At 35.1% G+C, this 16,887-nt stretch overlaps 1 protein-coding gene across 1 annotated transcript in view; it reads left to right on the top strand.

Moving 5' to 3' along the window:
* Window positions 1-2,499: 2,499 nt before the first annotated feature.
* The window catches only part of HFM1 (helicase for meiosis 1), a 116,901-nt gene continuing 102,513 nt past the window's right edge, over window positions 2,500-16,887 (top strand). The window contains exons 1-5 of the mRNA XM_007936041.2: window positions 2,500-2,570; window positions 6,747-6,859; window positions 8,668-8,980; window positions 13,352-13,599; window positions 13,853-13,900. Coding sequence (XP_007934232.1) covers window positions 2,500-2,570; window positions 6,747-6,859; window positions 8,668-8,980; window positions 13,352-13,599; window positions 13,853-13,900 — 793 coding nt within the window. The remainder of the gene's footprint in view (window positions 2,571-6,746; window positions 6,860-8,667; window positions 8,981-13,351; window positions 13,600-13,852; window positions 13,901-16,887) is intronic.

The following is a 16,887-nucleotide window of genomic DNA, read 5'->3' as shown; positions in this document are numbered from 1 at the left end:
CAAAAAAGCCCAAACTCACTCATAGCGACCCCTCCTTGGGTTTCTGAGGTAGTATTACTACGGAAGTAGATTGCCCAATTTTCCTTCCAAGGAATGACTGGTGGGTTTGAATCGCCAACCTTCTGGTAAGCAGTCAAATGCCTTAGGCACTATGCCACCAGAGCTCCTTAAGAAATAATTAGAAAATGTAGACTATATATGAAATTTAAATACAGTAGAAATCTAAATGATTCAGCAAGGTTTTTAGATATTTGAGCCTTGAGAAGACACATTATTCACCAGCTTCCAATCTTCGATAACATGCATCAATCATGTTTTCATATTAAAAGTATTTAAAAATTTCAACACATTTGATCTAATTTTCCTCTCATTCTCTATTGAAATGTGGTTCTAAGAAATAAGAATGGAGTTTTCAATAAATAGTTTGTGATTATTTCATAGAAAGCAAGACTAACTATCCATTGGGATTCAGAATCATGGAGTATAGTCATTGTCAAAGAAAAGAATATATCAAAACAATGTCTGTAGGAAGAATTTACTTTTTTTAAAAAAATATAGAACCTGGAACTATCCCTCCCCAAAGCAATAAATCTCTTGGCAACTTCAAAGCCTACTTACTCTACTTCTATACAGAAAAGTTACATTTAAAAAATTACTGGAGTCAAAATTATGTACAAGCCTGCCAGATTTAAACCTTTCTTACATTTAGCAGCTTTTTGTGAGAATTTAACATTTGTCAGATACTGTGCTAGTGTTCGAATAGGCTTTTAAGTATCTATAAGCAAGGTAGTAATAAAATGTGAAAACAAAAAATCCAAAGGACTGTGCTGTTCTGCTAGGTGATAAAAAGGAAGCAAGAGGTACATCTCTTGTTTATTTAGAGACAAAATAAAAATGAGTGGATTGTTCTGTGATAATAAAAGATACACACATTGTTCCAGAGAACATCTCGGGAACAAATAAAGCACTATGCTTGAACAATTAGTGTGAGTTTCCTGAAGGCAAAGGTAAACACCAGGCAGTTGTGATTTAGAAGGCCTTAGGTTAAAAACTAGAACAGCATTTTCTAAAGTGTTTCTAGCACTTAGCATACTAGCCAACACGTAATAGTTCCTCTATAAAATTTGTTAAGGAATGAAGAAAATGTTCTGACATACATTCGCCTCCTGGGATGCTTAGGGAAAAACTGGTAATTAAGTTGAGTAAATTTGGTAAATACTGGGTGAATTCTGAATCCCTATTTTGAAATTGAGAAGGTACATTATCATATTAAAGTCTCATCAACCAGTAAAAATAAAAGCCCTGTTAAACTTTGTTTAACCTAGTGTATCCTAAATTTATTACACAATGAGACCCTTTATTTTGGAACACCTGTTGACATCCCATGGAACAAATGTGGAAAATACTTCTCTCAAGCCATCCAGATTATCTGTTGAGACACCTGTAGGGTCAGCATGAGTTCTGTGAAAGCAAAAACTTACTAGCACCATCATGAGGAAGAAAGCAAGCCAGCAAAACAGGAAAAACTCTATGGAAAGCTATATCAATAGGTTCTTCAGAACCTTATTCCATTGTGTTCTAGGTTTTGACCATCTGTCTAAAATGTTACATTCAGAATGTATATGTGCATGTGGGGGAAAAGGAGCTTGAGAGGGACAGAACAAGAAACAGATATGCAAATACATGTGGATTACATCAAAGTAAATTTGTTTAAAGTGCTAAGTCAATATATGTTTAAATTGGCATACCATGTAAGTTATGTTTATATTAATTTTTAATTCTGTATCTTAATAAGATACTGAAAAATTATACTGAACATAGAAAGATAAATATGACATACTTCCTGTACTGCATGTTGTTGTTGTTATGTGCCGTCGAGTTGGACCCAACTCATAGCGACCCCTCCTTGGGTTTCTGAGGCAGTATCACTAGGAAGTAGATTGCCCAACCTTCCTTCTGAGGAGTGGCTAGTGGGTTCAAACCGCCAGCCTTCCGGTTAGCAGTCAAGTGCCTTAGGCACACGTTTGCGATAAAATACATTATCCCCAAGTTCTATGGTAGAGAATGAACAAAGTAGTATCAGAGCCCCAAATGAATGATTTATTTTATTTTGGGGAAGAGAACAAATTCAGAGAAGCCTTTGAAGAAGATACGACATTTGACCTATACTTTGAAGGATAGATAGAAATTTGCCAGGTGAGAAATGGAGGAAAACACATTATAAGCGTTGGTGCAGTATGAAGAGACATCTTTGTGACAATACATGAATGAGTGGAGAACAAAGAATGGTCTATTTGAACACTTGGGGGCATGTTGGAGGAAATTGCAAAAGAAAAAGCTGGAAAGGTAGTCTGTGGTTATATTTTTATATCTATACAGGATAGTTTGAGAAATTAATTATAGTTTATTTATGCAAAAATATTTTCTACATCTTTGTAAGTAAAATATAAACTACTTTTTCTGTTTTTTTTTTTTTTTGTATTCTTCAGAGCTTCAACCATGCTGAAATCAAATGACTACTTGTTTTCTTTGGACAGTTTGTTTTTTGAAAAACCAGATAAAACTGAAAAGTAAGTCTGTCTTAAAGAATGATAACATAGTATATTGTTCTATGTTTTTTTTATTTTTTAAAATATTTAGGGAGTTTTAATTTTCTCTGTGTAAATATATAAATAAATGAGAGATCAACAATGATATTTTAGTTATATATTTGATAAACATGGAATTCAGATGTAAGGGAGTAGTTGAAATTTAACATCTTAAAGGTTATAATTTTAAAAATAGACTAGAATCTTACTTGTTTGTCTCCCATTTATTTGCCTTTATGGTTTGTTCAAATTATTTTTGGCCAAGTAAAGGCTGAAAGTAATGGTCAAAAATTAGCTCAGGATAAGGAGTGTGCAGGTACATTGTGGAAGCTGAATAGGCTAAGTGTGATTGATAGGCACATTCAGTGCAGGCAGAAAATAGGGGTGGAAATAAAAATGTGGGGCCAAAGGAAATAAGAATAGAGACTAGTTAGTCTGTGAAATACTGACTTCTATTGATTTTCGCATATGAATTACTCTCAGTATTAATTTTTCTATGTATTCTGTTATATTATCCTCTTTTGATGAAGCTTTGAGTAAATTGTGTTATTTATTACTTCATTTATTTTTTAAATTCATTCAAATATTAATTTAAATATGATCGATGGCTGGAAGGGTTATAAACATGGATGAAACATTTTCAAGTTTCAAAAAAACTTGAAATCTAGCTGAAGACATTAAACATATAAATGCAAAGTCCATAAATAAATACTACTGTGACCATGTAGTTCATCATCTAGACTGGGACACTTTGGGGAGTGAAAGAGCACAACACTTTAGTGAAGTACAACAATACCTGGGACAACAGGTGTTAAGCAAGACTGTCCTGGGAAAATTGGAGCATATGATCGTTGTCCTAACAATACAAAGTCAAAAAATATGTACTAAGCAAAGCATAAGCATATAGTTATGCAATGAAACTTTAGATTTGGAGAGAAGGTCGTTTTGAGCTAGGCTGCTAAGGTTAGGCTTTCTGGTAGTGGTATGGGGATTTCCCAGGGAGTTTTGAAAGTTGTGATAATTCTTACAAGCAAAAAGGGAGTGGACATTTTGAGGCAGAGTGTAAAGCAAGAGAAAAGAAATGCAGAGGGGACAATTCCCACTTTTAGGGAACAGTGTATAGAGAAGTTTAGCTGGAGCACAGTCATGAAAGAGAAACAGTGGGACATAAAGTTAGAAAAGTAAGTTATGGGTAGATTGTGGAGGACTTTGACAGAATAAGGATCTCAAACATGATTATTTATGTGTTAAAAGCCATGGAAATGAATCAGTAAACATTTATTAAATGTTATACCCAATGATATAAAGCATTATCTTAGGCACTACTAGCTCTGGTAGCGCAGTGCCTAAGGCACTTGACTGCCAACGAGAAGGCTGGTGGTTCAAACCCACCAGCCACTCCTCAGAAGGAAGGTTGGGCAATCTACTTCCGTAGTGGTACCGCTTCGGAAACCCAAGGAGGGATTGCTATGTGTGGGGTCCGACTCAACGGCATATAACAACAACAACAAACTAATGCAAATAGAAATAAAAGAAATTCTTAGTTGTTTACAAGCTAGAGGGAGTATTCTATCTATCTATCTGTCTGTCTGTCTGTCTTCTGTCTGTCTATCTACCTATCATCTGTCTATACCCACATACACACAAATACAAGGAGTGTTGTGATATATACAAGTTCAAACAATTTGTAAGAAGAAGGAAGAGAGAAGATCTTTGGGAACTTGGGGAGATTTTTCAGAAAAGATAGGATTTGAGCTGGGCTTTGAGTGAGTGTAAACTCTAGTGCCTAGAACAGTGCCTGGGACATGGTACGTAGAAAATAATTGTTGAATTAATTAACGCATGCATAAAATAGTAGAACTTCTGTAGGTGGATATGGGTATCAGTGGATGGGCATATGGGCAAGACAAATAAAGGGAATATCTTTGAGCAAAGATGAGGAGAGACAGAAGGTATTATCTATTAGGTATACAACAAATAGTTCAGTTCAGCCAGGATTCCAAAATACATGTAGGAAAGTTAAACCTGTAAGACGTCCCAAGGCCATTAGGAAGTTTGGCATTATTTGGAAGATTCTGAATAGAGGAGTAATATGATGAAAACAGTATCAAATGAATATGGTAGTAATTGTGAAATATATTAGAAAAGAGAAATCCTGGAGGCAGTGAGGTAGTTAAGATACCATTGTTTTCAACTAGACATAAGTTGATCAGAGCTTGGCTTAGGATAGAGACAGTACAAATACAAAGAAAATAATTCAAGAAGCATTATAAGGAAGCTGTGAAAAGACCTTGTATGTGTCTAGATGTTGTTGTTGTTATGTGCTGTCAAGTCAGACCCGACTAATAGTGACCCCTCCTTGGGTTTCCGAGGTAGTATCACTACAGAAGTAGATTGCCCAGGATTCTATTCTGGTTTGGATTCTGGGTGATTGGGAAAATGATGGAGCCACTGGGAACAAAGTGAGAAATCATAAGGAAGAGCCGATTTTATGAAAAGTACAAGTAGATATGTGCTTCTTGTATAGTTAGCATCTTTCTTGGGTTTTTTGCAATAGTCCCTGAGCAGAAAAGAGTTAACATAGCAGTCCTAGACTGTTATCCTTGAGGGCCTGCTTGTAAGAGTGACCTTTGACTGGCTTTTGAGAACTTAGATTTTGAGAACAGGATTCTCACCATTAGCTAATAAGAGCAGCTCACTGTACCTAAACTATTTGTACAAACAATATGTTTTATGCTGAATTTCTGCTTTCCTTCTGGAATATGGAATTTGGTATGTACCAGGCAGACGGTGCTATATGATCAGTCCCTAATAAAGGCTGTGAACTCTGAATCTCTAGCAAGCTCCCTGGTTGGTAACATCTCGCACATGTTGTCACAACTCATTACTGGGGGTGTTAAGTGCATTCTGTTTGACTCAATTGGAGAGAACCCTTGGATGCTTATACCTGGTTTCCTGTAGACATCCCCTCATCTGCCTTTCCCTTTGCTGATTTTGCTCTGTATCCTTTTGCTGTAATAAATGCTGTCCATGAATATAGCTGTAGGCTGAGTCCTATGAGCCCTCCTAGTAAATCATCAAACCCTGGGGTATGGGGTGGGGCTTGAAGACCCCTTTGACACAGTCCCAAACTTCAGATGCTCTGGCCTGTTGTCAGACCATATAGCAGACAATGTCAGATGATTTGTTACAGATTTTTTGTTTGGAAAATAGGTTACTCTGTGCTCATAGCTGTGAGGCAGAAAAGTAAAAGACTGAGTCACTTCCGAGAGCTTAAAATTCTAAATAAGGAGATAAGAGACATCATAAAAGTCTTGGGACTTGGCATAGATAGTATATGTGGTGCTCTTCCCAACTTTCTACCACCTAACATTTATCTTTCTGGTCTAATGAAGGACACATCAACTTTGATCGGAAAAGAAATACAAAAGTAGTACATGTGACTTCTGTAGCGATATCGCCTCAGAGACCCAAGGAAGGGTCGCTGTGAGTTGGAAGCAACTCAATGGCAGTGAGTTTGGTTTATATGTTAACAGGATCACAGTTAAAAGACAAGGAAAGGTAGTTGAAGGCGCCGATAGGTGGCAGAATCTCACCAATTATTCAAGATTTATGAAATGATTGTCAGTTCATCTGTTCTCTTAGATTTCCTGTGGTTTGTAGATGGTTCTGGCTCAAGAATATGTGGGTTTGGGGCATTAATTTATAATAATGCTGTAGTAATACTCTAGAGCACCAGAAATGGTGTTATTTACACATTGATGACTTGTGAGTAGTTTTGAGGTGTGTTATATGTTCTTTGTTATTTGTAATAGTTAAGATGCTAAGGTTTGAGAATGACTTATTACTTTTTTATATTGGTGTATATTTAGGATTCCTGTTACTTGCATTTGGATTAGAGAAATGGAGATGGAGTAATAGCCATTATTTAGGTAGTATATCTCACATAACATCATCATTAATCCTATGACACATAAGGAATAAAGGGTTGAAAATGCTGCTATATAGGGATAAATCAAAGTTAGCAAAAGATAACAAAGTTTATTGATAGGATGTTTATCTAAGAGTCTGATTGAGTTATGTTTAATTAATAAATATATTATTTCTCATGTCATATCCTTATTAACTTACGTATTTACATTTTTATGTTTTATATAGCTCTTCAGAAAATAAAAAAACATCAGATTGGTTTCTCCCACCTGCTCCATTGATTTCAGAAATTCCAGATACTCAGGCGTTAGAGGAAGAAATAGAAAGTCATAAGCTGCTAGGTAAATTATCATATATTTGTTGTGAAAACAAGTCCATGCAGCTTATGTCAATGTGAAAAATCTAGTAATTTCTGATACTATGAATTCTTTTTATTTTAATGGATAAAATGAAAGTCAGAGACTTCCCTTACTCAAAATATCTCTCATCAAATCTTAAATCTGAAACATTTTCTTTCTCCATACATGTATATATACACATATGCATACATACACATACACTGTTATACACACCTGTTCTGATAATTGTTCTGTGAACTTTTATTCTCTTACTATTTAAACTTCTACCATTACTATTTAGTTTTTTCCTTTTCCTGTACTAAAGGTAGAATCATTGGTTTAGGAACAAGATCCCTGAAATATACTGAGTTAAAAAAGCAAGATGATTTGAGGTCCCTATGGCCCAAATGGTTTTCACTACTAATCTACAGGTTGAAAGTTTGAACCCATCCAGTGGTACTGTGGAAGAAAGGCCTGGTGATCTGCTTCCATTGAGATTACAGTGAAGAAAATCCTATAGCAGTTCTATTCTGTAACACAGGGCTGCTGTGAGGTGGGATTGACTTGATGACAGTGGGTTTGGTTTTGGTGTATATACGTTGGTTGCATTTTTCTAAAACTCAGAAACAAGCACACCCAAACAATATATGTGATATAAGTGGTAATAATTGGGTTGTGGGTTCATGAGTGTACGTTTTATTATTAAACTTTATAATTTACATATATGTTTTATATATATAAACATAAATAATATATGTAAATTTATATGCTCTTATTTAGCTCAGAAGCCCTGGTAGCGTAGTGCCTAAGGCACTTGACTGCTAACCAGAAGGCTGGTGGTTCAAACCCATCAGCCACTCCTTGGAAGGAAGGTTGGGCAATCTACTTCGATAGTGATACTGCCTCGGAAACCCAAAGAGGGGTTGCTCTGAGTTGGGTCCGATTCCACGGCACATAACAACAACGACAACAATTTAGGAGCTCTGGTGGCATAGTGGTTAAAGCATTCTCCTGCTAACCTAAAAGTTCGCAGTTCTAACTCACCAGCTGCTTGGGAGAAAGATTAGGCAGTCTGCTTACATAAAGATTTACAGCCTTGGAAACCCTATGGGACAGTTCTACTCTGTCCTAAAGTGTCACAATAGGTCAGGATCGACTAATTGGCAGTGGGTTTTTATATACTCCTGTATACATCAAACAATATATAGCTTATGTACATATATTAGAGAACATTTAAGCTCAATAAAGGCCTCCACACTTCCCTCTAAATCTGCCAAAGATGCTTGTAAAGTCTGTAAAGTAGCCATTAAAATTTTATCACCCTGGTGAAAGTATCTCTAAACATCTAAACTCAAGATAAAGGAATAAGAATTGTAAAATGTATTAACAATACTGAATCATGTTCAGTAACATTTTATGTGATTGATTGGTCATTATATTTCTCTGTGTAAATTATTTATATAAACTTAAAAAACTTTACCTTATGATAGTTAAATACTACAATTATGATAGTTTCTGTGAGTCAGTAATTAAGCCTATTTTGTAAGGTATATTCTATATAAATTTCTCATTTAATTTCAATGATTATTAATTAATTTATCATTCTCTTTAGTGATGTAACATTCCATTAGAATAACCACCACCTATATTGCAAAACCCTGCATGGTATTACAGATTATTCTGTCCTTATACTAATCATTATCTTTTGTTTTTCACATTTAATTAGCAAACTTTTTATTACATTTTTATACCATCATTTTGAAAATTTGTTTTCATGAAAATATATAATATTAATATATTCTTTTTTATAGGTCAGGAAAAGAGGCCAAAAAAGTTAATATCAAATTTGAAGATAACTAATGAAGACACAAGTTACATTTCACCAATGCAAAATTTCGAGTTTGCCTTCTCCTTTAATAAATATGGAGAAGATGATCTAAATGTGGGAGGGGCAGGTAACAGTGGCTTATCACATGTTGCTGGCAAGCTGACATATGGTTCTTCTCAGAAATACAAAAATCACATTGGCACCGAAATAGCACCTGAGAAAAATGTCCCTGATGACACAAAATTAGTTAATTTTGCAGACGATAAACGAGAGAGCACATCAGCATTCCAAAAAAGGTAATTAAATGAAACAAGTAATACTCAATTAAGTACATTGAATATATATTCAGAAGTATGAAATATGGTACAACCTGATTGAGAAAAACAGCAATAACAGATTCTACTATGTGCTGGAAACTTCTAGCTCTGAGATTCTAATTATAGATTCAAGGTGCTTACAAATTAGTGGGAAAAGACCCATAGTAAATGTTGATAGGTGTGTTGAATTGGTTTTGACTCACCGTGAGCCTGTGTACAGTAGAGCAAAACAATGCCCGGCCCTGCACCATCCTCACGATTGTTGTCGTCCTTGAGCCCATCAAGGCAGCTACTGCGTCAGTCTATCTTGTTGATGGTCTTCCTCTTTTTCACTGACTCTGCTTTACCCGCATGATATCATTCTTCAGGGCCTGGTTCCTTCTGACAACATAACCATAGTATGAGAGATGAAGTCTGGCTATTCTTGCTTCTAAGGAGCGTTCTGGCTGTTCTAGCAGTGCATGATACATTCAATATTCTTTACCAGCACCACAATTGAAATGCACCAATTCTTCGGTCTTCCTTATTTATTGTCCAGCTGTCACATGCATATGAGGCTATTGAAAATACTATAGATTGGGTCAAGCGCATATCAGACTTCTTTACTCTTAAGCACTTTAAAGGGAGCTCTGGTAGCATAGTGGCTAAGACACTTGCCTGCTAACCAGACGGCTGGCTGTTCAAACCCACCAGCCACTCCTCGGAAGGAAGGTTGGGCAATCCTACTTCCGTAGTGATACTGCCTCGGAAACCCAAGGAGGGGTCGCTATGAGTCGGGGCCGACTCGACGGCACATAACAACAACAACAACAACAACAAGCACTTTAAAGAGGTCTTTTGCAGCAGATTGCCTATGTACTATGTCATTCGATTTCTTGACTGCTGCTTCTGTAGGTGTTGACTGTGGATCAGAGTAAAATGAAACCCTTGACAATTTCAGTCTTTTCTCCATTTATCATGATACTGCTTATTGGTTTAGGTTGTGAAGATTTTTGTTTTCTTTATGTTGAGGCGTGATCCATACTGAAGGCTTTAATCTCTGATCTTCATAAGTAAGTGCTCCAAGTCTTCTTCACTTTTAGCGAACAAGGTTGTGTCATCTGCATATCTCAGGTTGATAATGTATCTTCCTCCAACCCTGATGCTGCATTCTTCTTCATGTAGTACAGGTTCATGAGTTATTTGCTCATCATACAGATTGAATAAATATGGTGAAAGGATCGACACCTTTCCTGATTTTAAACTAGGCAGTATCTCCTTGTTTTGTTGAAATTACTCTCTTGGTCTATGTACAGGTTCCTTCATTTCAGTGTTTTGGAATTCCCATTCTTTGCAGTGTTAGCCATAATTTATGATTTACGTAGTCACATGCCTTTGCATAGTCAATAAAACATAGGTAAACATTGTTCTGGTATTTGCTTTCAACTAGTATGCATCTGACATCAGCAATGATATACCTACTGCCATACCCTCTTCTGAATGTGGCTTGAATTTCTGGCAGATCCCTGATGATGTACTGCTGCAATTGTTTTTGAATTATCTTCAGCAAATTTTGCTTTCATTTGATATTAATAGTATTGTTCAATAATTTCCACATTATATTGGATCACCTTTTTTTGGAATGGGCACAAGCATGGATCTCTTCCTATAGGTTTGCCAGGTAATTGCCTTCCAAATTTTTTGGCATAAGCAAGTGAGTGACTTCAGTGCTGTTTCCAATTGTTGAAACATTTCAGTGGGTATTCTGTCAATTCCTGGAGCCTTGTTTTTTGCTAATTTCTTCAGTGAAGCTTAGACTGCTTCCTTTAGTACCATTGGTTCTTGATCATATGCTATGCCCTGAAATGGTTGAACATCAACCATTTCTTTTTGGTATAGTGACTGTGCATTATTCCTCCCATTTTCTTTGGATGTTTTCTGCATCAGTCAGTATATTTCCCATAGAATATCCTTCAGTATTGCAACTCAAGGCTTGAATTTTTTCTCCAGTCTTTCAGCTTGAGAAATGCTGAGTGTATTCTTCCTTTTTAATTTCCTAACTCCAGGTCTTTGCACATTTCATTATAATACTTGTCTTCTCAAGCTGCCCTTTGAAATCTTCTGTTCAGATCTTTTATTTGCTTTAGATATTGATCTACAATCAAGAGCAAATTTCAGAATTTTTTCTGACATCCATTTTGGTTGTCTTTTTAATGAACTGTAGTTACGTTAATGGTAACTTTCCTCTGTTAGTGCTATTGTGAGCAAATTATTTTGATGGCTTGTCCTATGATCAGTTGAATAATCCACATTGCACTCAGAAAAGTGATCTCTTCTTATTCATCAGAACTTTGCCAACTAAAATGGTTACTGGATAGTTTTGGTGAAAATTTAATCTTCTAATATACTTAGCCTGGGAGCTCTGGTGGTGTAGTGCCTAAGGCATTTGACTGCTAACCAGAAGGCTGGCGGTTCAAACCCACCAGCCAATCCTCGGTAGCAAGACCTGGGAAATCTACTTCTACAGAGATAAACCTCGGAAACCCAAGGAGGGGTTGCTATGAGTTGGATTTGACTCAATGGCAATGAGTTTTGTTTATACGTAGCTTACTTCATGTTTTTTTTTTTTTTACTTTTACTTTTATTGTGGTGAAAACACACTAGACATTTGCCAACATAACACTTCCATATTTACAACAAAGGAACATTGATCACATATTTCATGTTATGCCACCATTATTGCTATTCTCTTCCAAAATATTCCACCACCTATTAGCATAAACTCAGTGCCCCCTAAACAAAAGCTTTCTCCTTCCCCCTCCCTCCTAACCCTAGTAACCAGTATTAATCTTTGGTATATATGTATAAGTAAAATCACTCTCTCTCTCTCTCTCTCTTTTTTTTTCCAACCTATCTAGAAATTTTCCCTCCCCTCCCCTGCCATCTCAGGTAACCAACAAAGAAAGTTTCCTTCTGTGTATAAACCTTTCATTGGCTTTTTACTATTGCCTATTGTAAAAACTAATACAATATTTGTCTTTCTGTGATTCACTTATTTTACTCAGCATGTCCTCCAAGTTCATTCACATTATGCCATGTTTTGCCAATTCTACATTATTCTTTAGGGTTGCATAGTATTCCATTGTGTGATATACCACAGTTTGTTTATCTATTCCTCGGTTGATGAACACTTAGCTTGTTTCCATCTCTTTGCTATTGTAAACAGTGCTGCAATAAACTTGGGTGTGCATGTATCTGTTCATGTCCTGCCTCTCACTTCTTTAGGATATATATTTAGTAATGGGATTGCTGGATCAAATGGTATTTGTATTCCAACTTTTTATTAGCTTATGTCTTTTACATTGTTTTTGACTTAGAAACCTGATTTGATTGGCTAGGAAAATTGTGTATTTTATCTGGTAGAGAATGTGGAACCAAATGCAGTTGCTGACATAAGCAATTTTTAATTAATAACAAGTGTTTAACTTATTCTTAAAACTTCACTAATTTCAGTTAAATTTTACTACTATTAGTTGAATACATGTTTCTCTTTTACTGTGATTATATTTTAGTGGCTTCTTTTTTCTCTCTTTCACTTACTTTATTGATTTCCATTGGTACAATTGTTGTCTATTGCGTGTAACATATTACCCAAATGGAGTGGCTTAAAACAATAGTAAACATTTTTTTTTTTTCTCTCTCACCATATCCTTGGGTTAGGAATTTAGGAACAATGTAACTAATAGTTCTGGCTTGGAGTCTCCTGAGGATGCATAAAGATGTTGGAAAGTCTCTCATGGAGTTCCAACCAAATTATTGGCCAGAGTGCAGTCATCTGAAGACTTGATAGGGGCCAAAGGATCTGCTTTCAGGGTGGCTCACTTACATGGCTGGCAAATTGGTACTTGTTAACAGCAGGCTTTAGTACCTCTTTACATGGGCCTCATCATAGAGTTGCTTGAGTGTTTCCATGATAGGGTGGCTAGCTCCCCTCAGAGTTAGAAATGCAAGAAACCATTTGGAAGGGAAAATATGTCTCATTGACCTAGCTGTTGAAGTCACATACCTATGCTTCCATAGTACTCCTCTAGTCACATAGACTAACAGTGATTCAACATAGGAGGAGACTTCAAATGGATGTGACTGTGCAGGAGTTTAGGATCATCAGGACCATATGGCAGTCTGGCTACCACAAATCTGAGTTTTAGGAAAGCTAAAAGACATAATTCATTGGTAAACTTAGAGGGTCCTATATTAGCTTTTCTTGGTTGAATAAACCATAATCTTTGGCTATTTTTAAAGAAGTCAATTTAATGCTAGCTTTTCACATTCTATGCACTATTTCAAGTGAAAAATGTGTGTTTTTTGCAGATTATTTAAAGTATCTGACAACATACATGGGAATGCAAATTTGGATTCTCATATTGACTCAGTGAAGGTTGTCCAAACAGAAATGAACAAAGGGAAATCATGGAACTGTAGAAATAGTAAGCAGAAACACCGATTTTCAGACATTAATCTGTCTACAGCAAGTGATGCTTTTTCTGCTGCTGAAATCAGAGAAGGCATATTCAAAGCATCATCCTTTTCAGTTGCATCCCAGTCTCATGATATTCAAGGTAATCATTTTCCTTTTCAGTTGGTTTTATAATGTACAAACTAATCTATATTTCTTAGCATAAGGAAGAATACAAATTATAGTAAATTTGAGTAGTTTATCTACTTGCACATTTTCTGCATTTCCTTATTATGTTACATTATTTTAAAAAAATGTGTTCTTAATAAAAAGTTATGAAACTTTTACTGAAACAGTTTTATGGAGAAGATTATTTTTTATCCATATAAGTATGCAAGATTTTTTCCCTCCCTTAGGAGTGACTGAAAAATATTTAGGTCCCTTGAAGGCTGTCACAGAAATCCGTATCCTTTAAATTATTTTACAACAACTCCTTTTCATTTATGAAATCATAATTTTAAAATGTTTTCTTTCATGTGTTTTTTTATTTTGATTGACAAAGCAAGAAAAAGAAAAGTGAATATTTTGGATTGTGTAAGAGAACCAATGTATGCTATAGTCAGTCCTGCTCAAAGTGTGATCTTTGGACTAGTGCCAGTCTATGATAAAATAAGAGATTAGCCTTGTGTTATTGTCTGAACTCTGAGTATATTTACTTATAAATATATAAAAATAATTTCTTATACTTTGGGTAAAGACAGTACATAAGGAGGGGAAATGGATGGGAATAGGATACATGTTGTGAATGGAGAACATTTTTACCACATCTAATATTTTTGAAAAGAACCTAAGTTAGACCTTATACATATAATTTGATTTACAAACCTGGGCATTTACAGTGTAAATATTTTGAGTATGTATCTGTGTTTAGGAGATAACCTCTTCTTTGGTTCTTTAATACCTTGTGTTTGTCTATAACAGTGTATTAATTCTATCATTATAATTCATTAACTGTCTATGTGACTCTTTCCCCATGACCTGTGAATTCCTTCAGTCAAGGACCACATCTTATATATCTTCCTATCTACAAATACATTGAAAGGAAGATATAATAAGAGAAGTTTTTCTGTCAAAGACCTAGACATGAGCAAGGATGAGGTAAACATGTATGGGAGTATACTTGGAGAAGAACAACAATTCAGTCTGGTTGAAACAAAAGATATGACTAAAAGAATAGCAGAAAGCACTGTGACATAGGTTTCTTAGGATAAGATCATTTAGTGCCATGAATACCAAGGTCAAAGCTGTTTTTGTTTTTGTTTTTAGTAAAAGTTCACAAGCAACAAGGAGAAACCATGTAGTATTATTTGAGCAGGTTAAGTTACATCATGAAAACTATGCTTTAGAAATACGGCATTAGTAATTCAAAGCTAGAGAAACTCTAACATTTATAAAACTTATGGAAAAACAGAAAATGAATTCCAGATATTGAGCAGTTGAGCCAGAGAAATCCAGGGGAGAGTGACTCTAATTCTGAATATTCTGGGGGTCATCTGAAGTATTTCCTAAGTATGGTGAGAAAATGTTTGCCTGACCACTTGTGAAAAATTGCCTCTAATAGATAACTGAGTTCACTTAGAATGGGAGGGGAGTAATAATAGGGTTGTACATGGTAATATAGTAACTTCAGACATAGCCAGTCTTTAATGCTCTGTTCAGCATGGTGTTTTAATCCTGCTTCAATTCCTTCCAAGTAAGGGTGGGAATGTAGGAAATTAGTTAGCAGTGAGCAGTAGCAGGTTGTTTCATTATCTGCACATGGTAAAATTTTCTTATCCCTTGCTGGAAGGAAGCCTTTCTATAATGTGACAGAGTACCATTTTAAGAATTTTATTTTAAAGATTTTCATGATGTATTCACACAACTGAACAGTGGTTCTGTTTTAACTCTTAGTTAAGACTTTTGCCTACACTTGTGTCCATTGATTTATTGTCCATAAAGTTCATTTGCTGCCAAACTCACTGAACTCCTACACTTTATTGTTTCCAAGTGTGTATTTAAGGTGGAAGACTGAACACTATTCAGGATAATTTGAAAGTTTGTGTGCTTCTTGGATACAAACTTATTTTGTTTCTTTGTCAGTACTTTACTATATTTGAGTCCTCAGAACAATAGAAATTTTCTTAGACTGATCTTGCCACAATACTCTAGTCATTTTTAGTTCTACAGACATTTCCCACCATTATTACATATAATTGCAGTAACACTACTGAGAGTTTGTTGAGCAAAAGAGAAAAATTGATATCACATGTTCATAGTGATAATAAATGATGTTAGCAGTGAAGTGATCTCATGAACTAGAAGCACTGATTCTAAATCTACTCTGAAGAAGATTCATTTTCATGAATATAAATTGATGTGGAACTACCTAATGAAAGAAAAATCAGCATGACGGTCACTTGTGGGCTTGTTACAAATAAATATTTTATAGCAAGAAATATATTTTGAGGGAAGAATGAGATTCCTTCAAAAGTACATGGATTGACAAACCTAAAATTATGTTTCTGTTTTGGCACAAATATTTTGATACTCTGCACAATTGAAATTAAAATGAAGATTTATAACTCTTATCTGCTTGACTTAATAAATGCAAACCTGTATAGCCTAGCCAGGTTGACACGTAAAATTAATCATCACATCCTCCTTTTATAGAGAAGTTAAAAAATCTTTTTACAGTTAGTGAGTGGGATCTTAGTACACTATACTGTCTTTCCTTTCACTCCAGCCATCAATCAGTTCCTGTATGTCTTCCTACAAATATAATTGCTTACATAATTGTGTATTTGTCTTCTTGGGTATCTATCAAATATCTATCTTATCTCTCCTAACAGATAATAACAACCTTGGTTATAGGAACTCAGTTCTTTATTTACAGCTTCCTATTTCTAGAAATATATCCTGCAAAGAGGGTTCAGTAAATGTAGTTGACAAATTGTGACTCAGACTAAGAGAGATCTCATGTAAGTAAAAATATCTCCCAAATTGACAATAAACTTGTCACTTTAGAAAGGGGACAATTTATCCTTCATATTCAGGAATATTTTTGAACTTTCTGACAAAAGAATGATTTAAGTCATTCATGTTGAGACAGTATACTGATAATCACACTTAAATGTACCACTTAACCAAATTATAAAAAAAAAAAAAAGCATTCATAGTTGATCAGAAACATACATCAGCTAATAAAGCAAAATCTACTGTTAAAAAGTGAAATTTTAGAACATTAAAGAAGAAATAAAAATCAAGTGGTTTAGTCAAGATAAATAAATTTAAAAAAAAAAGTACTACTCTGAAAAAGATAAACTAGAAGCTTGGTTCTGATATACTTGCTGACATATACTTGCATCTCTTCCATCAGATCTAACTCTTTCTGTTGACCTTTGTATAACCT

Source organism: Orycteropus afer, unplaced genomic scaffold, assembly GCF_000298275.1.
Source record: "Orycteropus afer afer isolate SDZICR_OR568_19922 unplaced genomic scaffold, OryAfe1.0 scaffold00033, whole genome shotgun sequence".
NCBI lineage: Eukaryota > Metazoa > Chordata > Mammalia > Tubulidentata > Orycteropodidae > Orycteropus > Orycteropus afer.
Note: the sequence above shows the minus strand (reverse complement) of the source record. Positions and strands in the feature narration are given on the sequence as shown.